This window comes from Bombus impatiens, unplaced genomic scaffold (assembly GCF_000188095.3).
Source record: "Bombus impatiens unplaced genomic scaffold, BIMP_2.2 scf_0259, whole genome shotgun sequence".
Lineage (NCBI taxonomy): Eukaryota > Metazoa > Arthropoda > Insecta > Hymenoptera > Apidae > Bombus > Bombus impatiens.
In genome coordinates, this window is record NT_176678.1 from 182,165 (window position 1) to 202,266 (window position 20,102).

The following is a 20,102-nucleotide window of genomic DNA, read 5'->3' on the forward strand; positions in this document are numbered from 1 at the left end:
AAAAAAAAAAAAAAAAAAAAAAAAAAAAAACCGAAACTTTTATCGGAAATCCTCGCTCTACGACATTTTTCCACTTACCTTTGCACGATACTCTGGTCGTACCACGTTTTCCCTTTACTTTCCCATGCATATATAAATATCTTACATCTATCGTAATATTTACATAAATTAATTTTACGTTAACGTTACGTTACGTTAATTAATTCTAGCCGAATATACGGTCGTTGGTATTTCTTCTTACAAATTAATTTATCAAAATACCTGAAGACGGCAAAATTCTGTCCGAGAGCAGCTACGTGTTTTACTTGACCCTTGTCCAATTGAGAACTCTCTAACAGGGCAAACCACCCGTTCGGATAAACCGGAGGAAGCTTACCCAATTTACGCTTTTTCGATTCCAAGTAATTGGCTAAAACTCTTTTGTTGTCACCTTCGAATCTTAGGTCCTGAAAAGAGCAGAGCCAATTATCTGTGGAGCTTGTTAATAAAAAATTAATAATACGTATAACGGTTTTTATCATTTTCAACAAAGTGGTAATTTTCATAAGTGGTAATTTTCATAAAGCGATAGTAACATCGATAAAATCATCGTTCGCTAAACTGAAGATTATGACGTGCAAAACATGGAAGCGTATCGCGTTTCCTTTTTGCGGATAGAAAGAATCGCTGATACGAAGAAAAAGGATATTCTTCTGGCGTCACGCGTAAAAAGAAATCTGCTTCTTCGTTTGTAAACATAATGTCATCGTGCTGCCTTCTGTACGCACCTGTGTGTATCGTTTGCGTTAAAAGTGTATGAATTCGGCTAATAGAAATACGAAAAGAGTGCGAGCGTCGACAAATTTTAGTAAATCTTCTTTTCCACTTTCACGTTTTCGAGGAATCAATATAGACGTTAACGTTTCGCCGAAGGTAATTTTATCTTACTTATATAAGTAACGTTATTAGCCCTTGATGCGTAGATAATAATACTTGACGATATCTATTTCTTATTCTTTATTAAATCGATAAAAGCAGGATACTTGGCGACGGTCGAAACATCGTGGTACGCGTAACTTTAAAACGTCGATACAGTCTCGATCGAAATTTCATGGAAATTTCATGGAAATCCAACGTGGTTCTCTCTCTCTCTCTCTCTGTCTTTTCTTTTCACTTTTTCACATTCTTTTATAGAATAAAATTTACCGGCAGCTCGTCGTTATTTCATTTCAATTGTGACGTCACGTAATTAATAATATTTTATTTCGATAATTTAACAAACTGCTGTAATTTCAATTACTCTGAAATCTCTTTTACAAACGGAAAATATCGATCGGTTTGAATTTGAACAGTGGCGAGAAGCGGAGTAAAAGATGCGATATAAGTAGGTAAACCGGGCAATGGTATCGAAGAGGACTCACCTTGATCCAGTTGATCTTGTACAAATAGGAAGCAAGGAGAATACCAAAAAGCAGAAGAAAAGCACCACCGAGGCTCCACCATCCGGCCATCGTTGTCTTCTTCACCCTCTGCCCCCGAACGAAGAAAAGCAAGTGCACTCTAAAAACTTGTCCCTCTGGAACACCTTCGGAACCACCTCTCTTATTCTCCTTGCTCGCGCTTCTCCTCTTTCTCTCTTTCTTTTCTCCTTTCCTTTTCCACTGCCACTCGGCGGCCTCTTCTCTTTTTCCTTCCTTCCTTTTTCCTCTCCTCCGGCCTTCTTTCTCGGCACCTCGTTTTCCTCTTCTTTCTCTTCTTTCGCTCCTCGCCACTCTCTCTTCCTTCCTTCCTTTCTCCTCCCTCTTGCTCTACCTTTTCTCCCTTCTTTCTTTTCTTCCTCTTCCACTAATCCCGCTCTTCGTCGCGTTGCTCTTATTTTTTCTCCTCCCTCCCCCTTCTTTTAATATTTTTCTACACCTGTTCCGTACACTTGTCTTTCGAACTTTGTTATGTTTTCGAACCTCCGCTCCTGCATTCGTAATTCTTTGGCCGCTCGTCGATCTTCAGCCGTTCTCAAATTTGCCGATCGCAAAACGAAAAGAAAAAGGAAGAGAAAAAAAAGAAGAAAAGTGAGAAAAACCGATAGGAACGAGATATCACGTCTGTCGATTCCAGTTCACTCGATCTCTTCTCTTCTTCGTTATTTCTTATCCTCCATACTTGTTAGTCACGCGAACTTATTCTCTTCTTCTATTTTCTTCTTTCTCACGCGCGTCCCTCTCGTTAACGGCCTCTTAACTCTTCTCGTTTCGTACAATGTATCGGTCGTCGCGTTCCCTTGGCTCGTAGTACGATTCCGTAGTACGAGTATCAGGTTTAACTAACTCGACGTCTAACGCGAATGGTTATCGTGTCCGATCTCCGAGTATAGGTAGTTAGAACGAAGGGGACGATAGTTCGATAGAATTGGAAAAAGCGAAGAGGCGCGCAGGAGGGTCTACCAGACAGACGGATTCCGAACCCTCGATCGTTTTTCGAACGACTGAGCCACTTCGTCCTTAGACGGAGCCTTTTATACCTTTCCGAGGTGTACCAACGTCTCCGACAGTGTCTATTGCGGAGGACCCATCGACCTTTCATCGGTCACATCTTCCATTTTCACTCGAATAGAATATCTTTCTCCCGGAAAAGTTTATTTCAACCGTGAACGATCCGTGAAATTTCAACCGTGAAAAAAAATCGACAAACTAATCGCACCTCGCCATCTATGTTTTTTTTACGATCCGTCCGATTTTTCGGATTCTCATTTTGCACGAATTCTTGCGCCGATCGTTCCCACTTAAATACCGCTTATTCGTTAGATTTCCTACTACTAATTTCCTGTTACGTACGTTTGCGTTTCTTCGAACAAGTACGTACATCGTGATAGAAGAAAATATATTCAAATCGTGTAACAACTTTCGACGAGATCATTTTTATCCTTTACTTTTATCGTTTACGATCGATTATTAAATTGTAACGCGTTTCGTTTTACGATAGAGGCTATATCGCAATGGCGCTTATGAAATGTAATACATAACCCATCGTGGCTATTCAAATGTCGAGGAATATTTGTCAGTCAGAAATCGTATACCTGGCCTTTCCAGCGAATGTCGATCGAGCCCCGATCACATCGGTTACCACATTTTTCCGCTTAGAATTATGTACAGCCACGACCGATTTCCAAGTCCTTGTTGCATATCTTTTCTTCTATCGCGAATCGTTCTGTTTCTGCTTACCCTCCTTGTCTTTTCTTTCCCAGGTTTCGTTTTATCAACGCTGTCGATCGATTTCCGACTGTTTCTATCTTTAGTCCTACGCTTTTCCGCATTTATTTTCCCCTCGTTTCGTCTTTTCCGCTCTTTTCCACCGCCTCCCTTCTTTGTATCTTACGATCGGCTATCGATTTATGCGATGGTTACCGTGATTTTCGGTAAATCACCGACCCCGAGTCTTCTCCGGTCGGGACACGCAACATTTTCTACCTTCGAACTACGTGAATAATATCGTACGTTTAGTTTAGAGACGTCGTTTGAATTTTAAACCGGGCCACGGAACATCTAGGTAAGTACGAACTTTGAAATCCTAGAGAGTTCAAGGTCGCCGGCAATTTATATGTAACGCAACCAAGTACTGCTTTAAACAGTTGTTTCTAGCGGCAGAAACAAATATCCGCTCGTGGAATACCGCACAGTTGAAAAGTATCCTAGAGAAATGTTTACCGAATTACGCGTTTAAAAATTACGCGTTGATAAATAATCATTACGTTCGACGGTCTGGAAATAATCGGAATATAGGCATCGAAACAACCAGTTATTTCTCTGTTAAAAAAGAAATTCTGCTCCTGTCGTTTGAAAAAATATCTTGTCCCTTGTGGAATTTTTATGGGAAAGAAATGTTACTCTTAGGAACGTTTTTATCAGGCGTTCTCATAGAAGAGACACACCGGGATCACTCGGGACAAATGGGACACACTCGGCATTCGTATAATAAGAGTTCCATGGAAACGAGTTATTCCAGAGTTATTCCAGAGAACGATTGTAAAGGAAGTACCACAAGACAAAAGTATCGTACCGTTAAGTATCGGTTTCATTTAACGATACATTAATATCACTTTATTCGCACGTTTATCGAATAAAAGGTATGAAAACCAAATAACATAAGCAATATCAATAGTTTCGTAAAAAGTACCGAAAAGGTACTTTAAGGGAACTATAAGGGAAAGGTACTACAAAAGAAAAGGGAACTATATATAGAACTCTATATAGCAATTCTATGATGTATTATAATATATTATATATGTGTATCCAGTAATTGCCTAGATGTTTATTTCCAAGGGAAACACAAACGAGCTTTCGATTGTGAATCATTTACCTAAATATTGCAAATAAATTCACACTATTCGGACTATTTTTCTGTTATTGTACTGTTCAAACGAATAGTATGCGACGTTTGCTACAATACGATAGAATCGAGAACTTATTTAATATCGATGAATAAGATATATCTGTTCCTGTCATAATTTTATAAGTTCACGTCACTTCACACTTCACACTTCACACTTCACACTTCACACTTCACATAGAATCCCTTAAGAAGCTCCGCAACTTTTTCGGTCCCTGACTGTTATTTTGCTGTTATAACGTGATAAAATAAAAAAAGAAAAGAAAAAGAAAAAAAGAGAAAAAAGAATGGACCGATAGGCAAGCAAAAGTCGATATATACAGTTGTGCCTTCAATTTTTTTAATAATATTTATAACGAAACATAACGAGCGTTTTCCACTTAAATAGTGGTTAGTGGCATTTAAAAAGTTTCGACGAAAACGAATAGATGTAATTAAAATTTTAAAAGAAGGCGACGAGTAGACGAATTTCCATCACATTTTTACAAAGAGAACCAAAGAAACGAGACCTATGTGATAATGTGTTTCGTCTACTGGAAATTACGGCGAGCACGCCACCTTGAATATTTTATACGTCTTTGTATATAAATTACCATTTACGTTGATAGAAAAAATGATAGAAAAATGATAGAAAAAAAGAAGATCGTAGAAGAAGGTGGAGGAAGAAGGATGGTCGAGTAAAGTAGTTAGCGTAATGGGATGCGAGTAACTTGCTTTTTATTTATGCAGAGCTCATAGGTACATTAAATACTTTACAGAATGCCAAAGATATTTAATTATACGTATCTTTCAATTCGTACACGCTTAATAGTCAATTCTTCTCTCGTTGTTCATTAATGTTCACAGGCATAATCGCATCAAGATGGAAAAATTGAATCAATGGTAGAGTCAGAAAGATTCACTCGTACACACACGCTATTTAAAAGTATCAACTACAATGTCGATTAATCGGCACACGAATTTATAAACGGCTATTTAAAACGCTTCACCGGCTACGTTTCTTTTTCACGATTAATATTTTATCGAATACACACGATTACAATTAAAAGACACAATTGTTTAACGAACCGACACGCAGGAAGGTCGGATAATCGACGATCGAGCGAACCAATGAACCGTTGTCATTCGATCGTTCGGTAATTGACTCGGCGAGTAATACAGTTAAATAAACGAGTATCGATACAACGGTCTTAATCTTAAAATTACAATTCGGTAATTTACGAAACAAATAGATAAATGAATTAAACGGACGAGATTAATTCGTTTATGTATCGTATCGCGCGATATAATATTCGTATACTACAATAATTGTAAGTCGTTCGTTCGGAGATTTATGGTATCACGAACAAGCGATTAACGTGATCGATCACTTGCAAAGTAAAAGTCAAGGCACAGCGGTGAAGAACCAAAAGTAGCAATATTTACGGACAAACAAGAAAACAACGTAAACGTCTCTTTTTTTCTCTTTTTTGTCGAACGGATTGTCTTCGTTTTCTTTTCACCCGATTGTTAACTTCGTCTGTAGGACAATTCAACGGTAAAAAAAATTTGTTTTCTACGAAACAACGAACAATGGGGAAAACAGATTTTTTTTAACTTAATCGTCGAAAGAAAACGGAACGTCCACGTGAAACTTTGTTTAAACGCGAGTATTCTACGCGAAAAGTACGATAATATTGACCATTCTTGCGCACAATTTATCTCTTAATATCTTATGCGTAAACATGGAATACTTTCAGCCTAAAATACCTTCTCTTTTCCAATCCTTCGAATATAAAACAAAAACACAACCCGGTTAAACGTTAACTTCAATTTTTCAAGCTCAGGTGATTAACATTAACTCAACAGCTGGCATGTTAACATTAACGAAAATAAGAGAGAACGACAAACTTAACAAGAACAAAGGGAAACGCGGTTAAATTTTTTTAACAAAGAACTAGGAATTTTCGTAACGTCGTTTGAAAATCAATGACTGACAAATAAACGAGGAACAAACTTAACGAACCAATTGTTTAACGGGCTAGAAAACGAGAACAATTATTTAAAAACTGAACAATAATTTTCTTACTAATCATTATAAAACGTTAACTAAAACAAACCTCAACTCTTCGCTCTACTCGTCGCTCCGATTATTTTCTATCGTTGTTATCATTTAGGAAGTCGGAAGTAAATTAAAAATATTATTACAGTCGATTCTACGATTTTGTGTTCAACACTGCACGTTTTTCGTCGAGTAGTACGTTTTTCGAGTACATCATTTTTACCTGCTATCCCGAAAGTTAATAACATCGATTCTATATTGTCAAAACGATCTCTGAATTTCCAACTGAATTTTCTCCATTCTATTTGGCTTATAAAATGGTGCAGAAAAGGCGGAGAATTTAAAAAAATTGATCGATCTTGAATTTTGAATCTTTTTTGCGCGATTTTGACTAAAGTAAACGATAACAAATCAATCTCTATCATCTCCTTCCTTCTTTTCTTTTTTTGTTCTTTCTTTCTTTTTTTTTCTTTTTTTGTTCTTTTCTTTTTTGGCAGTTTCAGCTGATAACCTTTAATTTTAATTCACGAGCGATCCGAAAGCTTTAATTTAAATATAGCTTTTATCTGCTATGTCAATTTCTACGTTTCGTTAACTTTGAGATTTTGTTAAAATTTTAGAATTTCGATGTAACTGAAATGCCAATCAATGGAATTATTATCGCGATACTATGTTTGGCAACTGATTGTCGTTGCTTCTTGTACTTTTGCTTTTGTTTGAAAAAGTTCCAAAAGCTCCTCTTCGTTCTTCGGTTTATTCATTTTTTTCGGTACAATGATTCTCAAATTTATAAGTTTGAAAAGTTGCGTTGGAAAAAATTTTATCAATACTATTTTATTTTAATTTTATCAATACTATACTAAAAAAGTTTATCAATACTATTTCTCGCTTCTATTTTCATGCTATGAAATTTTGTTCGATCTTCCGATGTGTATTCGGCTCGGGAATCTCTAAATTTTTCAAATTTCTCTTATCCTTTTTCGTTTTTCCCTTCTTTCCTTTAAATCGAGCTTTCTTCTTCCCCTTTCTCTTCTTCCTTCGTCATCCGCTTTGTACTTCTCTAAACGTTCCCGAAACTTCAACAATCGGGGTTTTGTGCTTTGGATCCTGTAGAGTGTTTGACGCGCCCTTTCGTGCTTCTATTTTTCACAGTAGTAGCCGTCTTTCTTCGGTTCCTCCTCCTTCTTCTTTCCCAAATCTAACGAAATTTTGTTCTGTCTGAGCTTAGTCTTCCTATTTCTTCGATTTCGGTTATTCTTTAATCTTTTTGCGTGTCTCCGTCCGATGATCCCATCTTCGGGCTGGTCCTCGAGACCTGGAATGTTGTGAGCGTTAGCGAAAGCCAGATCAAACAGGAAAGGAAATAAAATTTGGTAATTTACAAATTGATGAGAAACAAAGTAACGAACGATAGATAAATATACGTGTCGTTTTTAAATAATTATTCCTCTTCTGGTATTCTTTGTAACGTTACATTTTTAAACGATAAAGCGAAATCTGATAATCTGAATCAATTGTGCAGCAAATCGGAAGAAACGCGAGCTTTTTATTAACTTCTTTGTCTTTTATTCCGACATATGTATTATTCGCATATCTTTATCGACGATAAACTTCGCATAACTTTATCGATTGCAACGATGATCGCATGATGATGACGATTGAACGCATAAAATTGGTGCAATTGAAATGAAAAAGTGTTTCTTTCGCGTTTCTTATTTAAAATACCGTTTAGTTTTCTTAAATAGAAAACTTATTTGTGCCATACGAGGAGTATATTCTGTTCTAACTATATATTTTTAATTATATATATAATTTATTTATAGAAACGTTGCCTCGTGCTATTGTGTGTATATCGTCTGAAATGTTGGATCTTAGAACCGTGATTGTATATATCTTTAATATAATGTAAACCAAATGCAAATTATGCGCTAAAGAAATTTTCATTCAACGGGATTATTTTGAAATTTCACGATATATTTGGAGTGACATACATACACGTATACGTCCATAAAGATCATTTGTACTCGATCTATATTGTTGCAAAATTTCATCCGTATTGTTAAAATTATGACAAATTTTCGTTATTTTTTTTAGCAAGTACAACGAATTAGTGAAAGTTTATGGCATGTTGGGGAATACATATAAAATAATATAACGGTGAAATATCAATGAACTTTCGGTTCTTCGACAAACCCTTCTTTTGCCCTCTTTTGCTTCGTATATTTTATATCGTTGAATCACTATGACCGGTTATATCGACATTTTCCAGCGATGTTTGATATTAGCTCGAAGCGAATTACATCCGATATTTGTTTCTACTTTTTTTAAACGAATATTACATTGGACCGTTTATGTGTAATTTAAATAACGTTCGTTTGCTGTATTTCGCATTTCTATTTCTTTGCGTTTATGTTTCTCGCACATTCCTGATAATTTCATCACTGACAAAATTCATTTAATTATAATTACATAAAATGCGAATATTTAACCGTAATTACGTTTTACACTGAAGATAAAACTTGATCGATACCATAAATAGCGTTAGTTCGAACACAGTTCTTTCCTGATCTAATTAGTTTCATTTCAAATTTTTTTAGTGGAATTTACATTCGAATCGTGACAGAATTTATGTCCACGGTTTTACGATATGTTTCAGGTAACGTGAACATTTTCTACGATACTTCCAACCGCTGTTACATACAACTATCTTGAGATTATGAAAACACGGATTTCTAAAAAAAATTTTAATCAAATCGCAGGCCAGTTTATTTTATTTAGAAAGGAAATTTCATTGGACTCGAACAAAAATGTTGGTGGACTTGAAAAAGGTTGAATAGATTTCAAGTAAAATCGAGATAAAATCTCAGATAGTCCGAAGAAGATTTAGATAAGTTCTAAACAGGATCGTTTTTCGTAAATAAATCTAAGAGTTAAACTTTTTTTCTAGATGTAGAATCAGAATTCAGGTAGAAAATGCTTGGAGTGCTTGCTTTTTAATTATAAATTAATTACGAAATAAATCATCTATGTTTCGATGTTTGAGAGAATCTTTGGTAAGAAGCGGGTGGAAGATCCTTTGGTAAGTATGAATTGTTAAAAACAATATAGTATCTTTTTATATTAATTTCTTTTTTATATCATATTTAACGCGGCATGTTTCCTTAGCTTCCTTCCTTTTCTAGTTATAATTTTGCAGTCAGTTTGGATATATTTAATTCTCATAATGTATGGAAATTATCATCATTTGATATTTTATTCCAACGCCATTTATCCTAAGTATATCGGAGCTCGAATTTTATGAATTTTATGAATTTTACGAAAGAGTTTACGATCCATTTAATTTTCATTTTCATCTGCTATCAAAAATGCAAGAAATCGCTAATTTAGCGATTATCTTCTTTTCCCGAAAATCAGTAAATTAAATACTTCTTATTAATCCATATCTATCGTTGATTTAAATTCGTGTCTTCCCTCTGTTCAACCGTTTCGTATTAACTTTTGTCACAAAAATTATCTTCTATTAAAACTACAATTAAGCTTCGATCGTTTTATAATCGTATATTATTCGCTATCTGCTGTTTTGAACGTTGAAGCGGGAACGTTGTAATGGAATGAAATGAAATGGAATAGAATGGAATGGAATGGAATGGAATGGAATGGAATGGAATGGAATGGAGTGGAATGGAAGAACAGAATATATCTCGGTTATTATCGTTGGTATTTCCTATACATTCTTTAGTTCGTTCCAATTAAGAACAAGGCTATCGATTTGACACTCGATTTGACACATTGCTATTTTGATACTCAGCACAAATGCACAAACATTCGATTAAATAACTATCGAGATTCGTTTTCTTCGCACTATGCAATATTTCTCTTTTTCGCGATAATCAATTTCGTCGTAAATAAGCATCGGTCGGTGTTTTTGCCTTCGTCAAATAGTTATTTTCTATTCGTTTCTATTCGTTTCTATTCGTTTCTATTCGTTTCTATTCGTTTCTATTCGTTTTTATTCTTGTCATTTGGACAAGCGATTCGTAATTTGAAGTATGTTTCATTAGTAACGGACACTTCTTTGCTACAAAATATATTTTCCGCTTCGTACGAGACTCGTCACTTCTATTTGAAATAAATCTACTGAAATTAGGCGATCGACAGAGCTTCGTTATCGCTATTTCGTTATTATCTTGTTTTATGGTCTGTAAAAAAGTTGGTAAATTTTTCAAAGTAAACCATCTTTAAACACTTTTCGAAATAAAAGATTTGCATTTGTGTGATCGTTTGTGACAAAATTTTCCGCCATGTTTCCGATCACCGCACTTTGTATTACCGCTAAAAGTTTTATAGTATAACGTTACAGAAATTCTAAGACGAATTAGTGACTTTAATGCTTACGTTCGGAAAAAAATCGCAAGACGAGTGTTGGAGGATATTTTGGAAAGTTACCATACTGCACAATTGATCGTATCGATTTGGAATTGTATTTCGTATCGTATTAATTTAGAATTTCAATTTCATGATAGAATAGAAGTAAACCAGTAACCTGTTTTATATTTTTGTATATTGTCAAGGGTTGAGACAGAATCGAATAAAATGTATGTAAAAGTAAATAATTGAGATTGACAGTTTTGAAATTTTAACTATGAAAATTGTATTTGATAGTTGATAAACGGAGTGTTGTGGAAAATTTGGAAAAAGCTTTTTGATCGGATCTTAGTGCCTGGATAGAGTAGGGCCGAGCGAAATTGCGTTTTTAAAAAATAAAGTAAATAAATAAATCAGTCGTCATTGATCGTTAATCTCGACTGGTGGGAACAGTTTTGAAATCTCTTACGTGGAATTTCTTTCTTAGTTTCGCGTTAGAAGAATCGTAAAATAATGAAAACAGCATGTAAAGATTTCTATAAGCTTAGCTGAGATCCGGATTCGATCATTTTTAAAGAACGCATCTGCCAATATAATAAAACTACTCGTCTTTCTAGGTATCGAGAAACGTTGAAGACGAAACCATTTGTGTCGCAGTATTTTACAAAAGTTCAATACGTAGAATTTTTATTCGATGAGACTTTTCCAATGGAATGCTGATCGATGGCTAGAATTTTTATTAGATAAAATCTCATTAATGGCTGGCTGTTTTATTAATTTCTATGTAATACAACGGACGATATGAGAAATATTTGCTCCTATTTTGTCAAGTAGTGGTTTATTCTTCTACCGTTTTCTCCGTTGCGTTATTTTATCTCATATCGATCGACGTTAAAAGAAAGACATTTCTTTCAAAAAGCGAATGATGAACCGAATTATTTTAATACGTTAGAAGAATAATCATATTCTGGGATAGAATTTGCGTTAAGAATTTTATGGCGTTAAGAATTTTATCGAAACGATACTCTCTAAACTATGATTTGTTCGATATTGAAACAAAAACTTCTCGATATCTTAATATCGCTATCTTATCTTCGATAACAAGTCTTTCTCCTCAACTAATTCCCATTGTTACGAGGATATTATTGCAGCAACTTTTTTTATACTGTTGTATAAAGGCATTTTACCAACTTACTTCTTATTATTACTTGTTATTTTTTTTCACGATTTTCGATCTTTCAGCGGCTTTCGTTTCATTTTAAAGAAAACACTGACACGTGTATCGAAAGATAAAATTATTTTCGATATTCCCGCAGAACTGTATCCACCAATTTGTAAATATTGATTTACGGTATTGTATCTATTTTCATATCGTATTTTTCCCAAGTGTAATTTTTCTTCTTTTATCGCGCTTTGCGGGATCACGTTCTGACGCGACAAATGTCAAAAATGATACGTGCATAGCGTGGCATAGAACGAAAGCTATTTTTCTAATATATGCATGCTTTCGACGATGAAAGTCGCGCTACGATAGAGAATCGGACCTAGTGATTTTAAAATCCTTTCGCTACGGTGATTCTGTTCCGCCAAAGCGCCGCCACTGAACGGGATCCCGTGTCAAAAATATACACGTAGCGCGTGGACAGCCTTCGACGTTCGGACTTGCTTATTACGCCTGAACAACGCCGTCTTGACATGCTCTAGGCGTTTAACAACGAAATTCATGTACATACAACCCGAACAATTTATTAAGATAAACAGCAACTTGCGATACATTTAAGAAATGACAGAGTACCTTTAAAAAGTGAACGGACGTACCGGTATACAAATTCTTTGGGCATTTTTTGTCCAAAGCTCGTGATGTTTTTCTTTACTAACTATTGCACTGTAATAGTCGAAACAAATTCAAAAGTACCAAGGATGAATAAATACGATTCCATAAAGTATCCGCAAGTATTTGACGCGAAACTCGCAAGAGGCGCTGCTAGGCATAAGTTGGTTGGCCACGCTGCCGGCTACAGGCGGCGTTAGCCTCCAGGGGTCGTTTCGTGCACGTTGGCTGTAATCGTCGTTAGGAGCGAAAGGGCTAATACCGCGATGATAATATAATATAATAATAAAGAAATCGATCGAACTAGAAGCGTTTTATTATTGCTGACATATTGCTGCAACAGGCAACAAGCACGGTACGTCTTTCGATGATGTTACACTCTGAGAATGAAGGAACGTGGATCTATTGTTGCTAAGGTACCATCGACCAATGACTAAATCGCAATGCTAAGAGTAACTTTACGTACCGACACAACAAGTCTGACAAATACGAACAAACTTTCAGCACCCGAGCCTCTCGATGGTAGTAATTTGAATGTATTCTGTAATGAATACGATTTTCGTTATAATCCAGATATGAATTTCTGTTCCTTTGTACGAGTCTCTATCAGCTGCGTGATATGCTTTATTTTACCTGGCATTCGATAATTTTGTTCGATAATTTTGTTCGATAATTTTGTTCGCAGAAATCGCATCATTTGAATGTATTCGAATATAAACTGTATTTAAACTGCAATTTATCGTTCAAGCGTAACGTTGAATAGTTTTACACAGTTGACAAAAAAGATAAAGCAGCCCATATTTATATATGTTGACATTTAAATGCGAATAATTGCAAAAAACGAATAAAAGGTATGTACCGAGTGAGTATTATCGTTGTATGTAAGTATAATCGATGTTTCAAGATATTTCAGAGAATCGTTAAATTATACGAGAAAAGATAACGAACAAAATATGTTTGTTTGACGATCTTTTGCTTCGTAGCTTTCCCATTTCGATAGGTAGTATCGACGTCTATTTTCTAAGATACGAACGAATCGCTAGATCGTAATCCGTTTGTTCCTTTTTCTGAGATATTTTGCAAACATCTTTCCGTTATTTCGAATCTTGCAGTTCCATTTCCAACGATATACAATCGATCGTTTCTATTATTTACTTCTAACAAATTGCAAGAAGCTCTTCGTCTACTGTCAAACTGTAGAAATTTATTCAGGAACTGGTCTTTCGAACTGCACTTCGAATTGCACTTTCGAACAACTATAAAACGCGATACGTTGGATATGTTGGAAATACGTTTATAATGCGATCGATTTAAAATACGTATCTCAAAGTGTTTACGTTTATTTAACGAAATCATCGTGGATTTATTTCCGATGAACGTACGAGAATTATGGAAATGAGAATCGGATTGACCTTGAGTTTCACGTAACAGTAGATAATTGTATTTTATTTATCCTAGTTAGGATTCGTAGTTACGTAGAAAAATGTAGGAAACCGGCTCGGTTTGGTCGATAAAAGATCACCGCTTAATTTTCAACAACGAATCGAATACTTTACGTGCTATGATACAAAGTAACAATTATCAAAAATAAAAGTACAAATCGCATACAAATATCGTTTATCGACATCGAACATTTATAAAATGTTCTTTGGTTTCTATCGAACAGAAGAATGACATTTTGAACGTTTCTGAATGAAAATCATCGTGAGATACCGCAACTTCTTCTAAAATAACTCTTATTTCGTTCGGTGGCGGCAAGAAGCTGTTATAAAATTTCCAACGACGAATAAAACTCTAGTCGCTAATTTTAGAAATATTTGGAAAACCTTCCGTTACAATTTCAATGAAATAACGAGCACCTGTTCGAAACATCGCCTATCGGCTTCTTTTTCTCGGTATTTTAAGACAGTCGTGAATTTCGTGTTATCTTCGTTAACGATTCTTCTAACTTTCGTTTCAGAGACACGCTTCGGAGAGAACGGTACACAAGGGAAACGTTTGCAAACCTGGCTACTTTTCACTTTCTATTTCTGCCAATTTTAATCCGCTGATAGTTTCTTTAATCAGCTAGACGAGAAAACGATCAAGTGCCGACGAAAATCAAAATAAGAACGTTAAAACGATAGAAACAAATTAAAGAAACTAAACGGAAAGAATGATGCTAAATCGTGAAATTTTTGACATAGTCTATCGAAACACCAAGACCGCGTATAATTGCCAGATACAGGACTCACCATTGCCGGAAGATATCGCTGCGAATCTTCCTCCAGGACACTCCGTGACCTTTCTGTTCGGGTAGCGAGCTACTTCTGCGGAGATCGAAGGCAGTAGCGGCTCTTAAATAGTGGTGTTTGGACGGGTGCACGCGTTACGATGACCCGTGAGAAAATTTCTCCGCACAATAACACACACCCTGTTTCAACGATCCCACGGGGTCAAAGGTCGCGCAAACCCTGATTTTTACCTGTTTCCGGGCTGGCAAAAAGGGGATGCTCGGTTAGTCGGACACGCAGCAACCAGAACCGACGACGACTGCGCGAAGAGGGGAGAGATGGTAACGGTCGTTTTCTTTCTCAAGTTCTTTATGGAGAAGGAAGGGTGCGGGTTTCGATTCGTGAGAATTAAACCTGGCAGGGGTTGTTAAAAAGTTCGAGATACCTTTTAAACGTTAGAAAGATAAAATCCATCTTCGGTGTGAAAACCGAAATTCATACTGGTCGTATAACTATTTAGAACTTTTTATTTGTGAATTTTTATCCGAATTCTTATTTTTCAGATTAGAATTAAAAGAATAAATAATATGAGTAGGAAAATGGAAAGAACCTATCAAGTATCATAGAAAACACTATACTTTGCATATCTTATGTGTCTTTTTCGTATTACGCGCAATTCGCTACAATTTTCCACTTTCAAATTTCCTATAAATGCGTGAAAATCCGCAGTTTAGTTGTTATACTTAGTTGGCAGGAAGGAAAAGGCTTGAAATACCCTTAAACATTAGAACGATCACTCGCTTTTGAAAAGTATGAAAAACAAAATTGTTACAACTACACTGACGATTATTGTGAATTTATAAAAATTTTAGAAATGCGAAATTACACAGAATGCGGCTAATAAATATAAAGAAAGTGATTATAAGTGCTTTTCTATAATAATGAAAACTATGACCTTTTATAATAGTTAAAAGGTAAAACAACGTCTTCTTCCGAGGGTTTACTTTTTAATGTAGAACAATAATGTTCTCCAAAATATGACTTTGTATACAATTATAGCCAATTATAGCGATCATATTACACTTTTGTCTTTTCCTTTTAATCTTTCATTCGACTTACGATTCCTTGCAGAAGCAAAACATAGATGTTTTATAAACAAATATTTAAGAAATAACAACTTTCTTATTGCTGGACTAGTTAAGGCTGCGCGTTACACTGCGTATACGAACGCGAGCAACATCAGAACCTCTTTATATTTTTTTTAGCTTTTTCATATTTCTCACGTTCCACTTCTCTCGACAGATGTTTACAGGTATTTCGAAACATTGACATTATACGTGAAAAGATGACGAACAAGATATTTTGTGCGATCTTTCGCCTCGTATCTTTCCTCGTTTCTCTGATAATATCGGTAGGTACCTTTCCTCTACGATGAAATTTATAAAACATCATACCTTGTAATACCTTTATAATAATATAAGGAGATTTCAATCTGCTTTCCAAGCACGAACTTTGCGTTTAAAAGTCGAATGGATTAACAAATATAAGAATTGCAATTTTTCCGACTAAATCGTAGCTATGCGAAGTAGTCGTAATTTGTATAATAGTAATAAAATTGATGTAACCGACACGTGCATTTCAACCGTTTCATAATACGAACGCACAACCTTGTCGTTTCATTCTTCTTTTACCCTCTCACACTATTCAAATCGTTGAAAGCGGTCGAACGACAAGAAGATCCAGTTTTATTCCCCGTTTAACCATCGAACTGTTCGTCTCTGTATCTCTAACCCGTTCCGCGTAAATTACAATCCTACGTGTGACTTTATTTACCTTGATACAAGATTTATATTTATATTATTTATATAGTATACGTATATATACGCAATATTATGTTATAGATTTACATACAGCGATATATATATATATATATATATATATATATATATATATATATATATGTATAAAGTTGTGCCACTGTATGCAAAAAGCCACCAGTACCTGTAGGATTAAATCTAAAAATTTCGTAAAATTAGAATTCTATTAACAATGTACAATATGCAATGGAATATCCAGAAATATTGTCAATAAAGAGCAAGTCAAGGAAATATATTATTTCATATAAAAAAGATATTAGAAATAGGAGCCCTCTGTTTAAACGTATAGATTTAAGAACGTTTAGGATATAAGGGTAGAAAATAGGAAACACTCTGTACAATGTTGCAAAAGGCGAAAACTGATAGGTGATTTCACAATTTTATATAGAAATCGCAATGTATATGCCTAACAAATTCATTCTCATTGTTGCAATTAACTAAAGTAATGTGATCTTATAAATATATTGCACAACTTATTACCTTTGTTATCCATTTATGCCACTCTTCGTCTACGTAAAAAAGAATTCTTTTTTACTCGTTCAATATCATTACCGACGGTAGTTCTATTATCAACCCGTATCCTTCTTTACCGACGCACGATACTCTATACAAATCATTTGATACACTCCTTGGCAAACGTGCGCATATATATATGCACATGTGATCCGCCATATTTATTTCCTAAAAAGTTTATCATTTATATTTAAGTCGCGAGATTAGATTCAGCTAAGCCGTCGTTTGATTTCAAATGTCTAAGATATCTAATTTCGAGAACATTTCGTTAAAATATCCTTCTTCGTGTGAAATATGTCAAAAGTTTACGTCAAATAGACGAATAGTAGCGAAGGTTGTCAGCTGGGAGTGTGGCGGCTCCTGTAATCCGGCTACTCGGAGGCTAGTTATGATGGAGGGTCTGAGAACGGGGGTTACTGTTGGTGCGGGACTCACGTTGACTGGGCGTCCGCGCTAAGCTGGCCATCAATATGGGCATCCCGTCGAGGAATCCGGGATGGCCAGGTTGGCTAGGGAGAGGCGAACCGGGCCAGAGGGGAAACCCAGCAGCCAAAAGTCTCCGTGGCGGGCAGTAGTGGGATCGCGCCCGGGAGTGGGACCGCAGTGACAGCCTGGTCAATATGACTCGACTCATAACTTTTTTTTTCATCTTTTTCAATTTTTTATCTTATCCCGGTCAACATAGCACCGTAGACATATGTTTATTAAACTAATCGCTTAATTTTTTATAATAAAAATCTTTGTCCGTATGGGCTGTTATAGTGTGTCAGGTGTCTCTAACTGCTGTATCAATTTTTCATTATTTTTGAATATCTTTTACAAGGTAAATACTCCTTTCTGTGCGTCTCTGATTTGTAATGGACTTCTGTCTTCTACCTGTTATTCTAATATATTTTTCAAAGATATATTTCTTTGTAACCATTACTCGGTTAAAACATAATCCAGTTATTCTTTTGATTTAAAAAAAAAAAAAAACTGAGTAAGAAAGATCAAATTAATGAATTAACTATGATGCTCGTATAGGAAACTTATTAATTTCTACATTATTATTCATTATTTCTGCCTTTTATACTTTCACTTCGGTACAATGTAATGTTGCGTAAAAGGATATTGACATTATATTCGGTATAAGGATTGGAAACTGTATAAGACAATTCGTAGAATTTCAGGACGATATTATTAAACAAGAAAATATAAGAAAAATACAAGATACGCGACATGGTTATTTTTATAATTTCTGTTTCTCTTTCTTTGCTTGTTCAGCAAGTGCTTCTAAACGATCGTGTTCTGCGATCAAAGCATCAACTTCACTCGTAGGAAGGATCCTTGTAATAGTTTTATCGTTTTCTCTTATTAGGGTGACCATTTCCACTGAAATAAAATAAAAAGTAAAGTTAAAATATTACACAATTTTACATTTATGAAACTACATTTAAATTATATACATTTACCTTTGTCTCCTGATAACTTATTGAGATCTAAAGTCTTAGACAGCACTTTTATAGCCAGCGCTTTTGCTTCGTCTAACGTGATATTGTTATTATCATATTCCTGCTTTAACGATGATACCGCAGCAGCAGAATTATGTCCGATACAAGTTGCTTTCCAGCCTCCATAATTCCCACTTGGATCTGACTGATACAATTGGTATCCATAATGCTTGTCCCATCCCATATATAAGATGGAAACACCAAAAGGCCTTTTTCCTCCGTATTGTGTATACGCTTGCTTTACATCGCAAAGCCAAGACACGAGTTGCTCGCAAGGAATAGGCTCTCCATATTGCAGTAAATATCGTTGCGCGATTAAACGTAATTCATTTGTTAATACATTAGCATCGGAAGTGATACCAGCGACAGAGCACACAATGTCATCGTTCAGTTTGTAGATCTTTTCAGAATAATATACCTCATCCAATAATTTATTTATATTACGTCTTTCTGCCACAAGTAGAACACCGTCAGTTGCTAAAATGCCAAGGCAAGTACCTGCATGACTTATAGCTTCCATTGCATATTCTACTTGATAGAGACGGCCCTCGGGAGAAAAGATTGTCGTGCGTGTATCATATCTGCGTGCCTGTTAGCGTAAAAATGGAATTAAATACGAGTTAAAAATGTCAATATTATATTTTTAAATTTCATAATCTTTTGAAACTCATGTTTCTACTATTGAGCAATATCGTTTAAATTTTTTATAGATTCTAAAATAATATAGCCCCACTATATTCCACTTCGACTTGTAAATATGAATTCATGTAACCTAAAAAATACCAGCTAAACAAACTTAAAACACTCGATATAAATAAAAACTCAATTTAATAAGAACACAGTATCGCAGAATAAACGATGCGTCCATATGTAATGTAAATAAATAAATAAATAAATAAATAAATAAATAAACTTCATTAAATTAACTTTATGATGATCATCGTTCAAGTTTTAACAATAGCAACTTATAAGCAATAATGAGTAAATTTCTATGAGGAAATGAAAAAATTTTTTAAACACAACAACACATTTAATAAAACAAATTTACATACAATATCCTAATACTATTATTATATATATTATTTCGTTATTAGCGAATGACAATGCAATTTATGTAACCACCAAATTTTAATAGAAAGATACCTAAAAGTTTAATGAAAATTATAATAAATAATACTAAATTAATACTTCTTTATATTTACCATTATGTGAAACTTTCAGTACGGTAGATACAATATTATGACAAACAAAATTGAGAAATTGACACCAGCGATAAGAAGCGATTTGTACAAGTCGGATTTTTGAATAACTTCAGAACACACAACAGTTTGTTCCGGAAGTTGACAGGATTTCACATCGATGTATATGCGTTCTATAATAAGACTGGCATTCTTATAGCATAAATGTAAT

The 20,102-nt window shown here is 34.9% G+C and overlaps 2 protein-coding genes across 2 annotated transcripts in view; both read right to left on the minus strand.

The window, feature by feature from the left end:
- Nucleotides 1–2,566, minus strand: part of LOC100745011 (cholesterol 7-desaturase) — a 6,047-nt gene extending 3,481 nt beyond the window's left edge. Inside the window, exons 1-3 of the mRNA XM_003488656.4 lie at nucleotides 2,080–2,566; nucleotides 1,401–1,564; nucleotides 262–446 (exon numbers count right to left, since the gene is read on the minus strand). Of these exons, the coding sequence (XP_003488704.1) occupies nucleotides 262–446; nucleotides 1,401–1,490 (275 nt within the window). The 5' untranslated portion in view covers nucleotides 1,491–1,564; nucleotides 2,080–2,566. The remainder of the gene's footprint in view (nucleotides 1–261; nucleotides 447–1,400; nucleotides 1,565–2,079) is intronic.
- A 15,794-nt stretch (nucleotides 2,567–18,360) lies between these two features.
- On the minus strand, nucleotides 18,361–20,064 carry LOC117151524 (proteasome subunit alpha type-4). Its single transcript, XM_033320209.1, has 3 exons — nucleotides 19,895–20,064; nucleotides 18,654–19,281; nucleotides 18,361–18,573 (listed from the first exon to the last, which is right to left on the minus strand). The coding sequence occupies exons 1-3, from the start codon at nucleotides 19,895–19,897 to the stop codon at nucleotides 18,431–18,433; spliced, it is 774 nt and encodes a 257-aa protein (XP_033176100.1). The 5' UTR covers nucleotides 19,898–20,064; the 3' UTR covers nucleotides 18,361–18,430.
- Between the last annotated feature and the right edge of the window lie 38 nt (nucleotides 20,065–20,102).